A 17,401-nucleotide genomic window follows, 5' to 3' on the forward strand; every position below is an offset into this window, starting at 1 on the left:
TGAGCGATACCATTGCCTAACTTGTTACACCAACCACATCATCATCAAATGAATCTGAAAACAGTTTGGTACCTCTTCCTCTCCAGAATGACACACGTGTTGCACAAAACGTAAACCATGATGATCAGACATACGTAACTGGGGATTCGATTGGATATGGTAATTTTGAACTCACTTCTGCTAACTTTATGTCAGCCGGGTTCATGTCAAATTCCTGCTTTAATAACTGTCTTGCCGCTGATTTTAAAATGGCGGCCAATTTGTTTACTAGAATTACTACATGGCGGCAAAATTAAAGTTGCTGTCTACTCAGTGTTAGTAAAAGTGATGGATATATCATTTTTTTTTAAAATTTGGGTCCGTTTACGCTGAATAATCCGCGGATTATGTTTCAGCGTAAACGGACCCAAATTAGGTTATAGCGTATAAATTAATCGGAAATTGAATACCTTCATTAAATATATAACATACTCATGTATAAAGATATTTTCAATTTGGATCCCTAAAATGTTGTCACAAGACATTTGTACAGTTGTAAAGTGTCAATCACTAAACGTACATCCGAACGGTATTTGGGGGAAAATCTTGAATATAGAGCAATCGATATATCAGAAACCAGATACCAACCGGCAGAATATTCAACGGCATCTCTCCGATTGAAAAATTATGTTAACCCGTAGAACGTGTAAGCCAAAAGACAACACCGTGTATTTCAAGTAGAAAATTTAACGTGTAATGGCTGTTGCACATTCGGTGCCTGTAGATGCTATCATAATATGTGCAGTCTCTTAAGGTTTTTTTTAATATTTCTTATGATAAGACTGAAATATTGTCAAAATCTCCCTCCAATCTGACAAAGTAATATCAGTCAAGGATAATTTCTCTATTTGAAAAGACCATTATTTGATCTCTGCATCACTGGCTTTGGTCAGAAATTCTCCAATAGAATCTCAGAAAAATGAGGTTCTCTGCCCTTGAAATGTTAATTTTCAATGCATTACAGTGAAATTGTAACTCAGTGGTCCAACATGATATGGAAAATTTTGTTTTTTTTTTCTGAAGGTGCAAATAGTCAAATAACACTATCAAAATTATGGATTTATCCATATCATGTTTCACCTATTGCCTGATTCTTACGGGGACTGAAACTTAATACGCCACCAGCTACAGTATATGAATTGCTCATGGCCTACCATGATATTGATTTATATATTTCAAAGTTTGTATTGTATTTTCTAGCAATGATCATCTTTTATATGCCTGCAAGCTCAAAGAAGTTCCTTTGTTTTTACTACAATCAGCTCCTGTTCAAGTTTCTTCAATAACTGAATCTTTACACGGTATAAATGGATTTGAATTACGTTTTCAAATCCTTGAGCTAATAAGAGATTCTTCACGAGATAGCATGACCTTTATTAATACAAAAGACAATTATCTTTAGCAAAACATATTATTTGTTTTCCTCTAACAAATCTGATACTTTTGTTTCTAATTGCCTTGAACATTTTGTATGACTTGAATGTCATTAGTTGGTTTAATTATAACAGTGATGTTTAAACATAATACAGAAAGATACATCAGCTGTGCTAGCTTAATGCACCGGTTGAAATCTTTTTTATTTTGGTTTGTGTTAGATGGACTAAAGATCACTTGGCTTTTTTGTCTATTTACCACCTATATATTTCCAAATAGTTTTACAGCTACCAGACGAAGTGAACTGTTACAATATCTGTTGTACAGGTATGTCCAGTAATTCGACAGTTTTGATTTTTTGTTCTTGTTTTCCCCTTTCGTAATTTAATTTGATCATAGATAAAGGTAACAACAAAGTTATCGAACACTAATCCGATCTATAATCAAGTCAAGTCCAAATTAAAGCTGACAAAAGAGATATTACACCACTGAAATAGCTGATACCACAATGGTCCAGACTTGGTACATGTATTTTTAACGAATTGGTGGGTAAAATCTAGGCTATACAGCCGCCACCCCCACGTTATTGAGGCGTGAATATATCGGAAAATATCTTAAACGACCACAAATAATGTTATTAGACATTCCAGAATTTGATTCCAAACTGGCTGATTCCATGATTTCGATCACTCAAACATCTACTGATGATACATTTACCTTCATCATTTTTAGAATGAAATTCAGCTAATGACAAGTTTATTTACAAATAAGTTAACATTACTGCCCCGTATTTCTCAAATGATAAATATAATATACAATGTGAAATTAATAATCATATACAGAAACAGAATCGAGAGTAAGTCCTGTTTTCCGTCCACGTTTCATACCTTTAGTTTCAATACATTTCTGGCTATTTTAAGTATTTATTGTGTTATAATATTTATTCTATTGATACCCGAATTTAACATTTTAAATTATACTCCAATGAAACGATCTGAAGACATTTTAACGATTCAGAAAATAAAAGAACATTGGTGACTGTTCATTTAAGGACAATATAGCAAGGCTTTGTTTTCATTGACGAGAGTAGTGAATTAAATGTTTTCAAAACATAAGTTTTATGGTCGTCATGTTTGCTATGGTATATCCATCTATACCATGAAAACTGATTTGTTCACCGTGTCATTATTTTCATTTCCCCGTTCGTCTACTTCAGACGTAACATTTATAAACTACTAACTACTCAGAGGCGTTTCCAGAGGGGCAGAGGATGCTAACCCTACCAGTGCGTCTAGTCAATACTCCAAGCTTTTAAGGAGTTATATTTTTTTTTTATATTTGATGTTCTTTGTCATTTGTGTCTATTTTCCATGCCTGTATCTTTAGAATATAATTTCTTAATATTAGTTTCTGCTCGAATCTCGATTCCCTTGATAATTTTCTAATAACTCTTCTTAATGAACTTTCATAAAAAACATGCATAATGCTGTAAAAATTAAAGGTTTTTACAGAATCTATTTATGTTATATAAAAAAGTATCATTCCTCTATTTATTTTCTTTATTGTCTATTTTATAGATTAGTAGATAATATAATGTACTCTGCGCATCTTACCCAAGATTTTTCATGTGAAAGGTTTCCTCCTCTATCAATTAACTTTCAGTGATCAGCACATTTACATTTCAAGCTCATATCTCGTTATTATCTCAATATTCAATTTGAAATTCATGTTATAGGTATTAACAACAGGACGGAATATCCAGATTCTTAAGATTAAAGCAAATGTCTGATCTTTGTATTGAATAATCCGTCAGATATGTTATATGCACGCAAACCAAAGTATAGATTTCTTTATGCAAACATCAATAGTTGTTGGTGATAATTCTTACAGTTCTTGACACATTTTTTTATGTTTCTTTTCAAAAACAACGTGATTTAGTGAATAAGTACATTTGAATAAGGGTAACAGAAAATTACCTTATACTTATCCGTTTAATAAGCAATTCAAGTAATTCTGACAAAATAGATATTAAACTACCGGATCAGCTAATACCGCAATGGTCCTGACTTGGTACAGGCATTTCAAAAGACATGGTGGATTAAATATAGGTTTTACAGCGCGCTTAACCCCCCTCTCCCATTGTGGCGTGAATATACATTGTACCAGTGGTGATTAAAAGGCATTTGCATGCTACTGTCATAATCGTTTAATCGCACAAAGAACAAGTTACAAAAACAATTTTAATTACTATTTTTTTTTAAAAAGAAACTGAGTATTTTTCAAACAAGGACTGATATCTAGAAAAGAATTTAGTAAGAAACCTTCTAAAACAAAGTTCCTCATATCCCTGGTTCAGGGGAGTTACGCAGATATTTAAGGCATTCAAAGAAATCAGCATAGAGAATCAGGTGTGAAAGAAATATAAACACCATATGCAAGAGATTATGGGGTATTGCTGCACAAGTAAGAAACATTTATGATATAAACTTTAGTGCTGAAATGACCACTGTTGTCAAATTCCAGATGTAGGTGCTAGAAAGATGCAGAACAACCTGTTTCTGTAGTCTCCTTTATCTAGAGCTCTGGAGGATGTATTGACGGTACCCATTTACCATAAGAAGGGTTGTTGATGGACAATACGTCATCATTATATTTGTATGTAAAGTTAACGGATTTATCATATGCTTATTTTGCTTTGATTTACGAGATTCTGAATAAAGTAAATATGAATATTAAAACAAATCGGCTAGGAGAGGAGTACAGTTAGTGCCCATTGGAATGACAACTTGTTGTTGAAAAATTGCTCTTCCGAATGTGACAAATATGTTATCAATGAGGAAATCAAGCATATCGCAAACCTGCTTTTCTGTGTAGCCCACTTTGCCCTTCTGTGATGTTTTAGAAAAAAAATATGTGGATTTGTAACCAAGAACAACATAACTTTTCGTAACAGCAAAATAATTTACAAATAAGTTCTTTCAAACGAGATTTCAATTCATCATGTGGTAACGGATTGTAAAGAATTGAGAAATCAAAAATTTGGAGAATACTAATTTCCGAAAAGCTGCGGGATTTTAGGTTATGAAGTAAATCTTTAGAATTTGCAAGTATCCACATATGATTAATGGAACTACAAGAGTAGGTGGTATTAAAACAAGCTTGCTTTCCATCCTTCACTACGGACAATATCTCTGTAAGATGAACTGACATTTATTTCGTGGAGCACGATGAAGATCCTGCTATTATATACCTTTATTTGTATGATTCTTATGAAGTTTGGGAAACCAGTACAAGTAAGGTAAGTCGTCATGTTTTGTTTCGATGATGAGAGAAGACATGAAGGACTTATGGGTGTTCAGGATTTCATCTTTGTCAAAAGTAGAACGTTTGTATTTGGCATTACATTTGGGATGAACTGGGATGAACAGATACAAATAAAACGAATAAATGTTCTCGAATATATCTATATACCTTCATCTCCTGTATATGATTTTTATTTTTATTGATTCGCTACGCTGGAGCAATGACTACACATCTTGAAAAAGTAATCAAGGGAACCAAGGTTATAGCGGTAATCAAAAGAATGTAATCCAGAGACAAAGACCAGACATGGAAAACAGAGATACACAACAAAGAACATACAGTAACTAAAATCATACATACAAAGTAACAAAAGTAAATAAGCAACTCAGACTACACTAAAAACTAAACATGTAACATTCCCATTTTAGTGTGCTTCGTGTGCGTGTTTCGAGGGATCGTGTGTCGTGCAGCGTGGGTTTCGTGTGCGTATGCTTTTCGTGTGCACACATCGTGCTTCGTTCTTCGTGTATCGTGCAGTATTTTTCGTGCAGCGGTTCTGTATGCTGATTGGATGATAAAAATAGCTCCTTTGGTAGATCAATTTTACGGAATATTGTTGTAATTTCGTTTTCTATGCCAAAATCAATACCCTCTTACATTGTAAAGACAATATTTTGTTATGAATCAATACTTGAAGGAATTAATTGGTTTCAAACATTCGAACATTATTTGTACATATAATAAAATATTTGAATGGCCATCCGGAATGATCGAAGAAAAAATTCCCGAACTATATTTTTTTTATTTATTTCATGGCGATCATTCTCTACTGGTAATAGTTTGTCGTTTGAGAATAAAACTTGTGTATATATTACTCCAATTTTATGAAATTTGAATATATTCATACTCCCAGACCAGTCTTTGTTTGTTTGTTTGTTGGGGTTTAACGTCCGAGCAGCAATATTTCAGCTATATTCAGACAATGAAGATGAAATGAATGATAAAATGAACATGAAATTATAAAAAAAAGGATGGGTCACAAGGACAACAGGGTCAAGAAATTTTGATTGCCACTAGAAAAAGGGGGGATGGGTAAGGTCGGGCAATTTAGCCTCATGTGGCGGAGCGCAAAGGTTCCTACTCCTATCGAATACCACAGCAGGGTTCTTTAACGTGCGATGAACGTGGCATCTTTCCCAACACGGTGCACCACTATGGTTTGCGGTCAGGCTTTTTCATATTATAGCCTGACAACCCCAGCATGTAACATGCCAGGGGTACCCCATTCCACCACCTGGGGCACACATCCCAGTTGCTCTGTGGGCAGAGCGCCTAACCCCCGGCTAGGTTTCTGAGCACTATTTAGTCGCCTTTTACGACAAGCTTAGCGCTGCTGCAGGCCTATTCTTTTAAACACCCGGACCTTCACGGGGCCCCAGACCAGTGAAAATGTTTTTGCAATGTACCATGTATAATAAAATGTACATATTTTATATCAACAATGTATTGCTATTTTTTTTAGAGAAATAAGATGGTATAACATTAGTTGAAATAGTTTAATTATTTTAAAAAAGAGCACTTTTTACTAATATTTTATGAAATTGTGGTATTTTTGTTCTCCTGAAGCAAGGCAAATGTGTTCCCATTAATCAATATACACCAAATATGGACATTTTTCACATACAAATTACTTTCTTTTTTATATTTAAAGCAATAAGATGGTATCGCATAAGCAAAAATAAAATACTCTTTTATCTTAAAATTGAGTATATTCTACCACAATTTATTGAAATGTGTTTCGCGTTTCGCGTGCGTGGGATTGGGAACGTTATACGTTTCTAGAGGTGTAACTACTCTGATAGCGTGCAAATGCTTTTTAATCACTACTAGTATATTCACGCCGCAATGGGAGAGGGATGGTTAGTGCGCTGTAAAACCTAGCATTAACCTACCATTTCGTATAACATGCCTGTAACAAGTCAGGACCATTACGGTAGCAGCTGATCCGGAGGTGTAATATCTATTTTGCCAGATTTAATTTGGACTTGACTTGATTATTAATCGCTCGTTTATGATTATTGTTCGGTAATGTTGTTGCTATTTTTTTTTCTGTTACCTTTTTCAAAAGATCATATAAATCCGATTTGTTATTTTCTAAAAAAGACTTACAGCAAGCATAGCATTTAGTCCATTTAAATTAGCATTCAAAGTTTTGTAATAGAATGCTCATTTTCATTGAGTTAACATTTTGTTCTTCTCATTTCAGATGGACAAAAGTGTTGTCTTAACCTCCAAACATTTAAAGTATCAGCTGCGTCATCTATTTTTATATGGTCAGTAATATGGTTCAGTATATACCAACTCCGAGCCTTTAACTATGATAGTAATTTCAGGCTGATGTTTGAATCTTATGGTACCCCTAACGAGGATGGTGAGTAACTATGGGCAACAAAATACAACAATAACAATTCAATATCTCAACTCAAGATACTTAATTTCAGTATGAACAAATGAGCCTCGGCGAGTTTGTTATGATGTTAAAATTAGAAAACGCGAGTAAATATTTTGAAATAGTAAAAATTCATGAGTAATTTAACCGTGATCTACCGTCTATGTATAAATTCTTAAACTTCACAAAATTCATTCAAACAAAGCTACAATAGCTGTATCTGCACCACCAAACCGCTCTCAAAACTGATATACTCATCGTCAAAGAGGATCTCCAGTCCTACCAAGACAATTTTTACTCCTGTAGTGGTATCAATTCGATTTGGACCCTGAAAATTTCTTCTGGAAACCCTCAATTCAAGATTATAATTAGAATACAATAGCATTATAACCTATGATTTTTCAACTCTTTATACTTCTATTCCCCATACTCAGTTGAAATCCCGATTCTAAAACAGTATACATCTACAAACAATATGTAGTCCTTGGTAGAGATTCCTCATACTTTGCAACAATAAAAAACAATTCCAAATCATCTTTAATATAAACCAAATACGATGTTTTCAAGTGCTGGAATTTTTGATCGGCAGCATATTTGTCCAGTTTGTTGGACACATCTTCAACAAACGATCGGTAGCATTCCATTGGAAACAAATTGTGCGCCTCTTCTTGCTGACCTATACCTTTCCTCTTTTGAGGCTTAATTTATAGGGTCCAAAAGAAGGAACATCGTTTAGCTAGATCCTTCAATCTCAGTTCCGCTATATAGATGGCGTGTTATCGTTAAACAATTCTAGTTTCGACCAATCAGTTTTTGTAGAAAATGGTGCACAACAACCAATCACAACGTCGAATGTTTCTCATCACATTCTTCCACGATTTGATATCGCAAATATCTTGCCGTTCAAGAAGTAGATAAAACGATCAATTCATAGATACATGGCAATAAAATAATATTTCAACACGGTCACGATCTATCAGGAAAAGAGGAAAGAATACACTACGTTAATATTATATAGTAATTATCTTTTTTTCCGTTTTATCACCATACACAAATGTGTTATTCTCTTGGGTAGTTTATAATTAAGTAAGTACACAGTCAGAAAAACAACATACAACAATCTATGTGAATGACCATAATAACAAATACAGATATATACAAATAACATTTCCTTACGGCTCCTTTTCATTCGAAATTATGTTAACAGATTTGATTGAGCTAAATGTATGTGCAATGCCACAATCAAGACCAAAGTCACCAGTATGATAACTACATATTCAATAATTCCAAGGAAATAACAATAATAAGGCAAAGGGAGTCGCAGTATTTCATGCATGCCTTATATTTAATTGAATAAGTTGCTAGTGATATCAAAATAATATGATTAATGGAAGACTACAGATACCCTAACAACAGCCTGCGTGCCAGATGCAGTAATACACTTGCCTACTAATTCAGTTAACACAGATCTTTTCAGAAGAAATGTTTAGAGAAATAAGAAAATATAAGGATATTGTTGAGTTATTTGAAAACAAAAATGATTTGGCAAGTAAAACGAAATAAGTTAAATATATTGAGTGTAGTCTACAATTTTCTTTCTATTTTATCAATATTTGTTTAATGATTCATGCAATCTGCTCTCATTCGTAGTTCTCACAATTTTAGTGGTGTATTCCATTTAAAGTCAGATTTGTATTTATGCAATATGGAAAATATCTAAATTTTAGTTTTAGTTAAATATTATCAGAAAGGAGGGAACTCATTCAATTTGATGCCAATTTAAAACCGCAATAAATGTATAAGTTCAGTCAATATAAGTTTCTACACTTAGTCAATGGTAAAATAAGGCATCGTCTTCTTGTCTCTTGGCATTAAGGTATACACTCAGTGTACTATAGGGACCTTCTGTAGAATAACCAGGATGTTAACTCGACGAACTTATCATTGTTTTAAATGAGGAACGAAAGAATAGGATGGTGTAAAACGTAAACAATGTCAAATCATGACATGCGTTTTAAGAAAATCCAAGTCATAAGATTAATGTCATTGTTTCATTCAAATATGGTCCTTCTGGTCACGTCGTTACTGGAGCTTTAACCATTATCGAATACGAATACCTGCGTAATATCCTTTCTAAAGGTCCCAAGTACCGTGAATCACGCTCAATAAATTGGAATTATAACTTTAAAGTTCTTATGGATGCCGTCGAGGACTATGCAAGAAAATGAATAAAAGGAGAAGAAGAAGACATTGATTCTCTGTCAGAGTGGTTAAAGGTCGTGAAGTCTTTAATTTTGAAACGAATGCAAGTTTTAAGTAGATCAATCAGTTTTCAGAAACCCCAATGTAGCAAAAACATTGTCTACTATACATGACAAATATGTTGTCGTACCAGCAGACAAAGCCCAAAACAACATTGTTTTTGTCGGCACATAATAGCAGTGATAAAACCTATACTGCTACCACTCTCTCAAAAGAAGAGATTGTGGAAAACCATAAATCTGTGCTATTCTCTTTTGGTCTCTCTACCAAGGACGATGATTTTGATTTACCGTCTATGTACTGTATTCCTAAACTCCACAAGAATCCATACAAACAACGTTTTATAGCTGGATCTGCAAAATGTACCACCAAACCTTAGTCAAAACTTTCAACTTCTACACTCACAACTGTCAAAGAGGGTCTGCAATCTTACCACAATACTAGTTACGCCCGTAGTGGTATTAATTCAATGTGGATCTTTTGGAGACAATCAGTTCAAGACTATTATCTGAATATAATAACATTAAAACCTATGATTTTTCAACACTGTATACTTCTATTCCCCATACTCAGTTAAAATCCCGACTTAAAAACATTATACACCGTTGTTTTTCCAAAAAAGATGGTACACCTAGATACAAATATATAGTTCTTGGTAGAGATTCCTCATACTTTGTAAGAAATACTTCCAAATCATCGTCCAAATATACAGAGGTAGATGTTTACAAAATGCTGGAATTTTTAATCGACAACATATTTGTCCAGTGTGATGGACGTGTTTTTTCAACAAACGGTCGGCATTCCAATGGGAACAAATTGTGATCCTTTACTTGCTGACCTATTCCGTCACTCTTATGAGGCTGCCTTTATAGCTGATCTGATCAGAAAGAAAGAATATCGTTTGGCTAGATCCTTCAATCTCAGTTTCCGCTATATAGATGACGTATCTTTAAACAATCCTAATTTCGGGGATTTGATACATCGCATCTACCCAAAAGAACTTGAGATAAAGGATACTACAGACACTGTGAAGTCATCCTCATATCTTGACGTACACTTATAAATCGATGGTAAAGGAAAACTATTGACCAAACTTTACGAAAAACGTGATGACTTTTCATTCAGAATTGTCAACTTTCCTTTCATCTGTGGCAACATCCATTCAGCACCTGCGTACGGAGTGTTCATATCACAACTCATACGTTATGCCAAAACTACGCAGACTTTTTGTATCGCGCTAGAACTCTAACCAATAAGCTTGTAGCAACTGGGTTATGTTGCTACAAGATTGAAGTCATCACTACAGAAGTTTTATGGTCGTCATCATGAACTCGTGGATCATTATGGTGTATCCATCTGCACCATGAAAACTGATTTATTCAACGGGTCATAGTTTTCCCTTCCTCGTTTGTCTACCCCGGACTTGACTTTTTATGAGCAACTCGGCGGGTGTTTCTAGAAAAGCAGAGGGCGCTTACCCTACCGGTGCACCTGGTCCATGCTCCCAGTTTTTAGTGTAGTCCGAGTTGCTCATTTGCTTTTGTTACTTTGTATGTATGATTGTAGATACTTTATGTTCTTTGTGTATGTCTGTTTTCCATGTCTGGTCTTTGTCCCTGGATTACATTATTTTTATTACCCTATAAACTTGGTTCCCTTGATTACTCTTTCATGCTTCTACTTTAATAACCGAATTATGGTTTGTGCTGTATTTGTCATCGATCTGATCATTACAATCAGACATTTCACTATTGTGTAGGCAGGTTATGCTAAAGAACCTATACTTGTCAAAATCTCATTTGAAAATTCGGTGATTAATTTACAAATCACTCAAGGCTCTTTCTAAATGCGCTTTTTTGTCTGTAAGTGAAGTAAGACTAGGACTCCTACAAACAAATTTATTATTAAAAGGATTGTCCGGATTTTCATTTCAGTGCATAAATACAGCGAATTATTTGGAGCAGTTCAGACCATAGCCCTGCCTGTGGGGCCGTTAGTAGGATTACTTGTAGATTGGAGACGAAATCAATCATTCTGTAAGCTACAATTTAAAGTCCATTACGTTATTGAAGCAATAGCATATTAAAGTGATTGAAGTGGAGCAAAATTCTAGACCGGAAATGTGGACAACTTTTTGCTTTAAAATTCAGAACATTATGCATTCTCGAAGTTGTACATTTATGTTTTATAAAGAAAACGAGATATTAGACATAATTTTCTATATAGGAACCTTTTTCCAATATTTATTATTTTATTTTCACAATAGTAATGAAAAAAGAATAAAGGTCAGCTAATTACCATTGGCAAATGCATAATTTTTAAGGTGTCAATTTAATAACCAACCACATCAACTGTCCTCATTAAGTTTCTTTATATTTTTTAATTTTCATGTAAATGAACTGTACATGTTATCATATGTATATATATATATTATTGTTTGTTAGCTGGTAATCCATTGATACTGCAAATGAAGAATGTACAGTTTATAATTTTTGTGACATTTGCCATAGCCTTAATGAATAGCATTATTGTAATGATACCATCAATACAGTTACAAGTAGCTGGATTCATTGTACAAGCCGTAGAGAGGGTGGCTGTAATGACAGCCATTTGTGCATTTCTAACTCATTTGTAAGTTTTGTATACTTTTTTAACATGTTTAATGATAATTCAGTTATTGTTCATCATATTAATTTTTAATTCTTTTTAATTAAGTTTGCACCACGTTACATACTTAATGTGTCTGTCCCAAGCCAGGAACCTGCAATCCAGTGGCGGTCAATGGTTTTTTTTATGTTCTTTGTTATCAATTTTTCTCTTTATATATTAGGACGATTTTCCTCTTGTTTAATAGTTGAGCTATTGTTCAAACAGAAAAACAAAACAGTTTTTGTTGTTGATTAAAAGAGAACCCCTTTTGTTTAGATAGTTTGAATAACGGAAGTTTTCATCATAAAAAAAATGTTCTGAATGTTTCCACTTAAGAATATATCAAAAGTGAAATCAAACTATATATCAAATTGTAAATTAATGGGGTCATTGGAACTATTCAAGTCTGTTGTTGTCCGTTTAAACAATATTTTGACAAACGTTTAACGCCAATCGTAAATTTGCTACGAAGACGCTTTTTCTAACATTTAACATTCGACGAAAGCAATAAAAATACATTTTTTATTATTCGTGAAATAAAGAGAAAAAAAACCATTAATTATTACTGGCATTAGCCAATAATGATTTTAATGATATAGAGATCATAAATAAAAGATATAATTTTCAAAGAAAGTTGATGGATAAGATTAGATATAAAATCCTTCATTTTACGAATATCTTTTTCGGAAATGAAAATTGATATTTTTTAAAAATTTTTATCATTTTGCTTTTTGTGACATGAATGTCTCTTTTTTCTTATTCAGGCATTTCCCTGCAGAGCATTTTGGAAAATTGATTGGTTTACACTTTCTTGCCTCCAGTATTATATGTCTTCTTAGATTTCCATTTCAATCTTTTATAAAGACAGAACTTAATGGCGATCCTTTTTATGTGAGTGGCTATAACATTTATCACCGTAACTTGCATCTGTGTTATAACTTTGTTCATCAATTTATGTTATTTCAATACAAAGTAGCTTTTTGTTGCGGACATGGTAATAAAATTTGCTGTTTAAAAATAATTTATAAAAAGTACACTGCTGAAAGGTATTTTGTAAAACCCATGTTTTGACAATACAAGCTTATTTGCTATGCAAAAACACAGCTGTTGGTTATAATCTTCTAGTTTTTCTGAATCAAATAAAAAGAATAATACAAGACCCCAGGTTGATATGTACAATACACAGTCTACGTGGGACTTCTACAAATTGAATTATCACAAAAGCTAAAATATATGAAGATTTTGGGATACGTATTAAAGCAATTCTATGGACGTTTGTTCTATCATGTTCCGTGAGTAATTGCTTTTTAAGATGCATAATATGTCACACTCTAACATCAGTACTAATAACGTTTCATATTCCTTCGCAGATTAAAAGATTATACCAAAACAAATCTGGGCCAATTTCAAAATTTTCTTCACCGTTTTGCTTCCTTGTAAAAATAAACCATATTACACTAAGTGTATATAAGTGGTGATTTGAATGAGGTCTTGAACGACGAACACGAATTTTTCCGGTCGAATATTTATGCAACACTGAAAGAGGAATTAGCTAATTATATTACATATTCACTCAATGATTGTCATTTGGAAGAAGTTAAAGATAATGGTCTTCACATAACATACAGGAACCCAGGCAAATAAACTGTTTCACGTTTATTATTTCATTTTTTGATGTACATGTTAATAATTTTAATACTAATACAACGTGTTCAGTAAGTAAAATACTTTTTTTTGAAATTCCTTAAAAGTCTTCGAATCTTAATTATGATTATAAGACATGAAAAGAGCCATTTAGAACACCCTTGTCAGTGACAGTAAGAAACTTAATACATCGTACTCTCGATTTATCATTGAAGAAGATTGGCCTAGTGGTATATGTATTTTGAATTATTATTAAAGAAGATTGGCCTAGTGGTATATGTATTTTGAATTATTATTAAAGAAGATTGGCCTAGTGGTATATGTATTTTGAATTATTATTGCAGACGTTTGCCCTAGTGGCGGATGTATTTCTAATTATTCTTATTGTAGAAGATTAGCCTAGTGGCTGATGTATTTCGAATTATCATTGAAGAAGATTGGCCTAGTGGCATAGTTCTATACTTAGCTAAGAAATATTGTGAAAGTTTTATTTACCTTGACATTACTGTGCAATGAAGGTGGATAATTAGAAAGTTAATAAATTGTGTAAACTTATTTTGGCTGCACGGTGGTGTCGATTTCTTTTTTTCTATTTTCCATTATATTTGTATAAATACGTTGGTGTATTGTTTTGCAGATAAATTTATTACTACTGGCCTTGTTATTGGTATCGTGTGCTCATCCATTTGTGATATTGTACCACTGTAGAATAGGTTTACTCCTCGATAGTTCGTCACCAAATACAGCTAATGGTAGAGAACAGTTAGTGGTCACCATAGAAGACGATACTGACAATAGTAGAAGGAGAATAATACAGACTTGACGTGCATCTATTACTATTGACTAAGATGACAATGTGTCTTCAGGAATATTATTCTCTTGATAAACTAGGAGAATTTACTCAACGACATGTAATTTCCATATAGAGATCTAAATTGCTCTAAACTCTATCGACAATGTTCAGTTGGTAATAAATATGAATATACTGAATGACATTCATTCGAGTATAAGATTCACTGCACTTCGTACTTAACAATCTATGGTATCATCTGATGAAAACGATTCTTGCCACTGTAATAATTATTAATATTAGAAACAAAAACTGTACACTGTGTTAATGACAATATGGTTATATAAACATAAATTATTTCAAACAATAATGAAAGCATATGTATATATGACATAAACGAAATTAAGCAGAAAACTTTTTTACGAAATGCTCTCATTGGGTCAACTGATTGAAGGTATACATAAGCATAGAGATATTTAATAGTAATTGTACTCTTTATATCTTGTTTGTTTATAACTAATTATAACAAGATCTTTCAATCTAGTCGTTTTGCAAAGTGTGACAAAACTATCATCAAATAATATTTGTTTGTTGTTAGCACAAAATGAAAATAAGAATCGCTAACACGAAGATAATAAACCTAACATAGAGGAATATCAATTAAATGTCAGGGCACTAACGGTAAGAATAGCGGTTTCTCGATATGTCAGGGAACTTACGGTACGAATGGCGGTTTCACGATATGTCAGGGAACTTACGGTACGAATGGCGGTTTCTCGGTATGTCAGGGCACTAACGGTACGAATAGTGGTTTCTCGATATGTCAGGGCACTAACGGTAAGAATAGTGGTTCCTCGATATGTCAGGGCACTAACGGTACGAATAGTGGTTTCTCGATATGTCAGGGCACTAACGGTAAGAATGGCGGTTTCTCGATATGTCAGGGCACTAACGGTACGAATGGCGGTTTCACGATATGTCAGGGAACTTACGGTACGAATGGCGGTTTCTCGGTATGTCAGGGCACTAACGGTACGAATAGTGGTTTCTCGATATGTCAGGGCACTAACGGTAAGAATAGTGGTTCCTCGATATGTCAGGGCACTAACGGTAAGAATAGTGGTTCCTCGATATGTCAGGGCACTAACGGTACGAATAGTGGTTTCTCGATATGTCAGGGCACTAACGGTAAGAATAGTGGTTTCTCGATATGTCAGGGCACTTACGGTACAAATAGTAGTTTCTCGTTTTAATCATATGTCAGGGCACTAACGGTACGAATAGCGGTTTCGCGATATGTCAGGGCACTAACGATACGAATAGTGGTTTATCTATATGTCAGGGCACTAACGGTACGAATACCGGTTTATTTATATGTCAGGGAACTAACGATACGAATAGCGGTTTCACGATATGTCAGGGCACTAACGGTACGAATGGCGGTTTCACGATATGTCAGGGCACTAACGATACGAATAGCGGTTTCACGATATGTCAGGGCACTAACGGTACGAAGGGCGGTTTTACGATATGTCAGGGAACTAACGGTACGAATGGCGGTTTATCTATATGTCATGACACTAACGATACGAATAGCGGTTTCACGATATATCAGGGCACTAACGGTACGAATGGCTGTTTCAAGATATGTCAGGACACTAACGATACGAATAGCAGTTTCTAGATATGTCATGGTACTAACGGTACGAATGGCGGTTTCACTATATGTCAGGGCACTAACGATACGAATAGCAGTTTCTAGATATGTCAGGGCACTTACGGTACGAATAGCGGTTTCTCGATATGTCAGGGCACTAACGGTACGAATACCGGTTTATCCATATGTCAGGGCACTTACGGTACGAATAGTGGTTTTTCGGTTTTGAGACAAGAAATAAAACACACCTAGAAAACACTGTGTTAATGAGATACCGAGTTATCTCTATTACTAGATGTCTAAAGAAAGATAAAGAAAAACGAACGTACTAACTGAAAAAGAAAATTCAAAGGCTTCCAAAGAGAAATCAATATACATGAAAATGGTTTACAAGACTTTCGTAAATCAGTCTCATGCTGACGCTTCGGTACTTTTTGCCAAATCTGTTCAGATACAATGTACAAAGTGGAGACAGTTTCAAATGCCTCGAGATAATCCGTACTTTCAAGCTATATTGTTCGTTATATATTTTGTATGTCCGGTTAATCACTATGTTCAATTTTGTTGTTTTTTTTTTCGTTATGAATTGTAATATTATTATTTGTTTTCATTTAGGGACATGTTTTGAAATGGACACCATTGCAAAGGTTAACTCGGTTCTTACGATATATCTGTTTTATTATTAACAAACTTTGAATAACATTCTACATTATACAATACCTAAACATTTAATTCTATGTCTAATCGTGTTGACTCTTTAACAGTTTTCTATAGTGTTTGAAAGACCTCAACGATAATACTGGATATTTTATCTCATGATATTTTCTCCTGATTTATATTTACATTTACAATTACGTCATCATTTAAAACATTTTGTGATACAATGAACATATGTTCCTTCTTCTTCCTGGTGCCCTGTAGAACGGTGACCATGAGCTGACAGTTTTCATCCCGATGGGGTTGTTGTCTTTTTAACATGCTCACTATTTCTATTCTCTTTATGCAATGATTTCTGATGTTTTATATTCCCTTTTTTTGTGGTACATCGCCATTTTATTTTATTTCGAAAAGCTATTACAAGAGAAAGATCATTTTACATATGTTACATATGATTTGCTCTTCAAATGCAAAAAAAAAATACCAGAATAGTAAATTCAAAAAGATATCAGTCTTCAATTTACTTTAGTAAATATAGTAAATAAGTAAATATAGAAAACAACTATTTACAATAAAG

General features: G+C 33.7%; 1 protein-coding gene across 1 annotated transcript in view; it reads left to right on the plus strand.

Moving 5' to 3' along the window:
• LOC148608652 (equilibrative nucleobase transporter 1-like) overlaps window positions 1–15,049 on the plus strand; it is a 110,431-nt gene extending 95,382 nt beyond the window's left edge. Inside the window, exons 6-10 of the mRNA XM_088546054.1 lie at window positions 6,983–7,147; window positions 11,362–11,463; window positions 11,872–12,058; window positions 12,841–12,967; window positions 14,358–15,049. Coding sequence (XP_088402180.1) covers window positions 6,983–7,147; window positions 11,362–11,463; window positions 11,872–12,058; window positions 12,841–12,967; window positions 14,358–14,543 — 767 coding nt within the window. The 3' untranslated portion in view covers window positions 14,544–15,049. The remainder of the gene's footprint in view (window positions 1–6,982; window positions 7,148–11,361; window positions 11,464–11,871; window positions 12,059–12,840; window positions 12,968–14,357) is intronic.
• Window positions 15,050–17,401: the final 2,352 nt, after the last annotated feature.

This window comes from Perna viridis, chromosome 9 (genome assembly GCF_037379345.1).
Source record: "Perna viridis isolate PV_CMFRI_1.1 ecotype Kerala chromosome 9, ASM3737934v1, whole genome shotgun sequence".
NCBI classification, from domain to species: domain Eukaryota; kingdom Metazoa; phylum Mollusca; class Bivalvia; order Mytilida; family Mytilidae; genus Perna; species Perna viridis.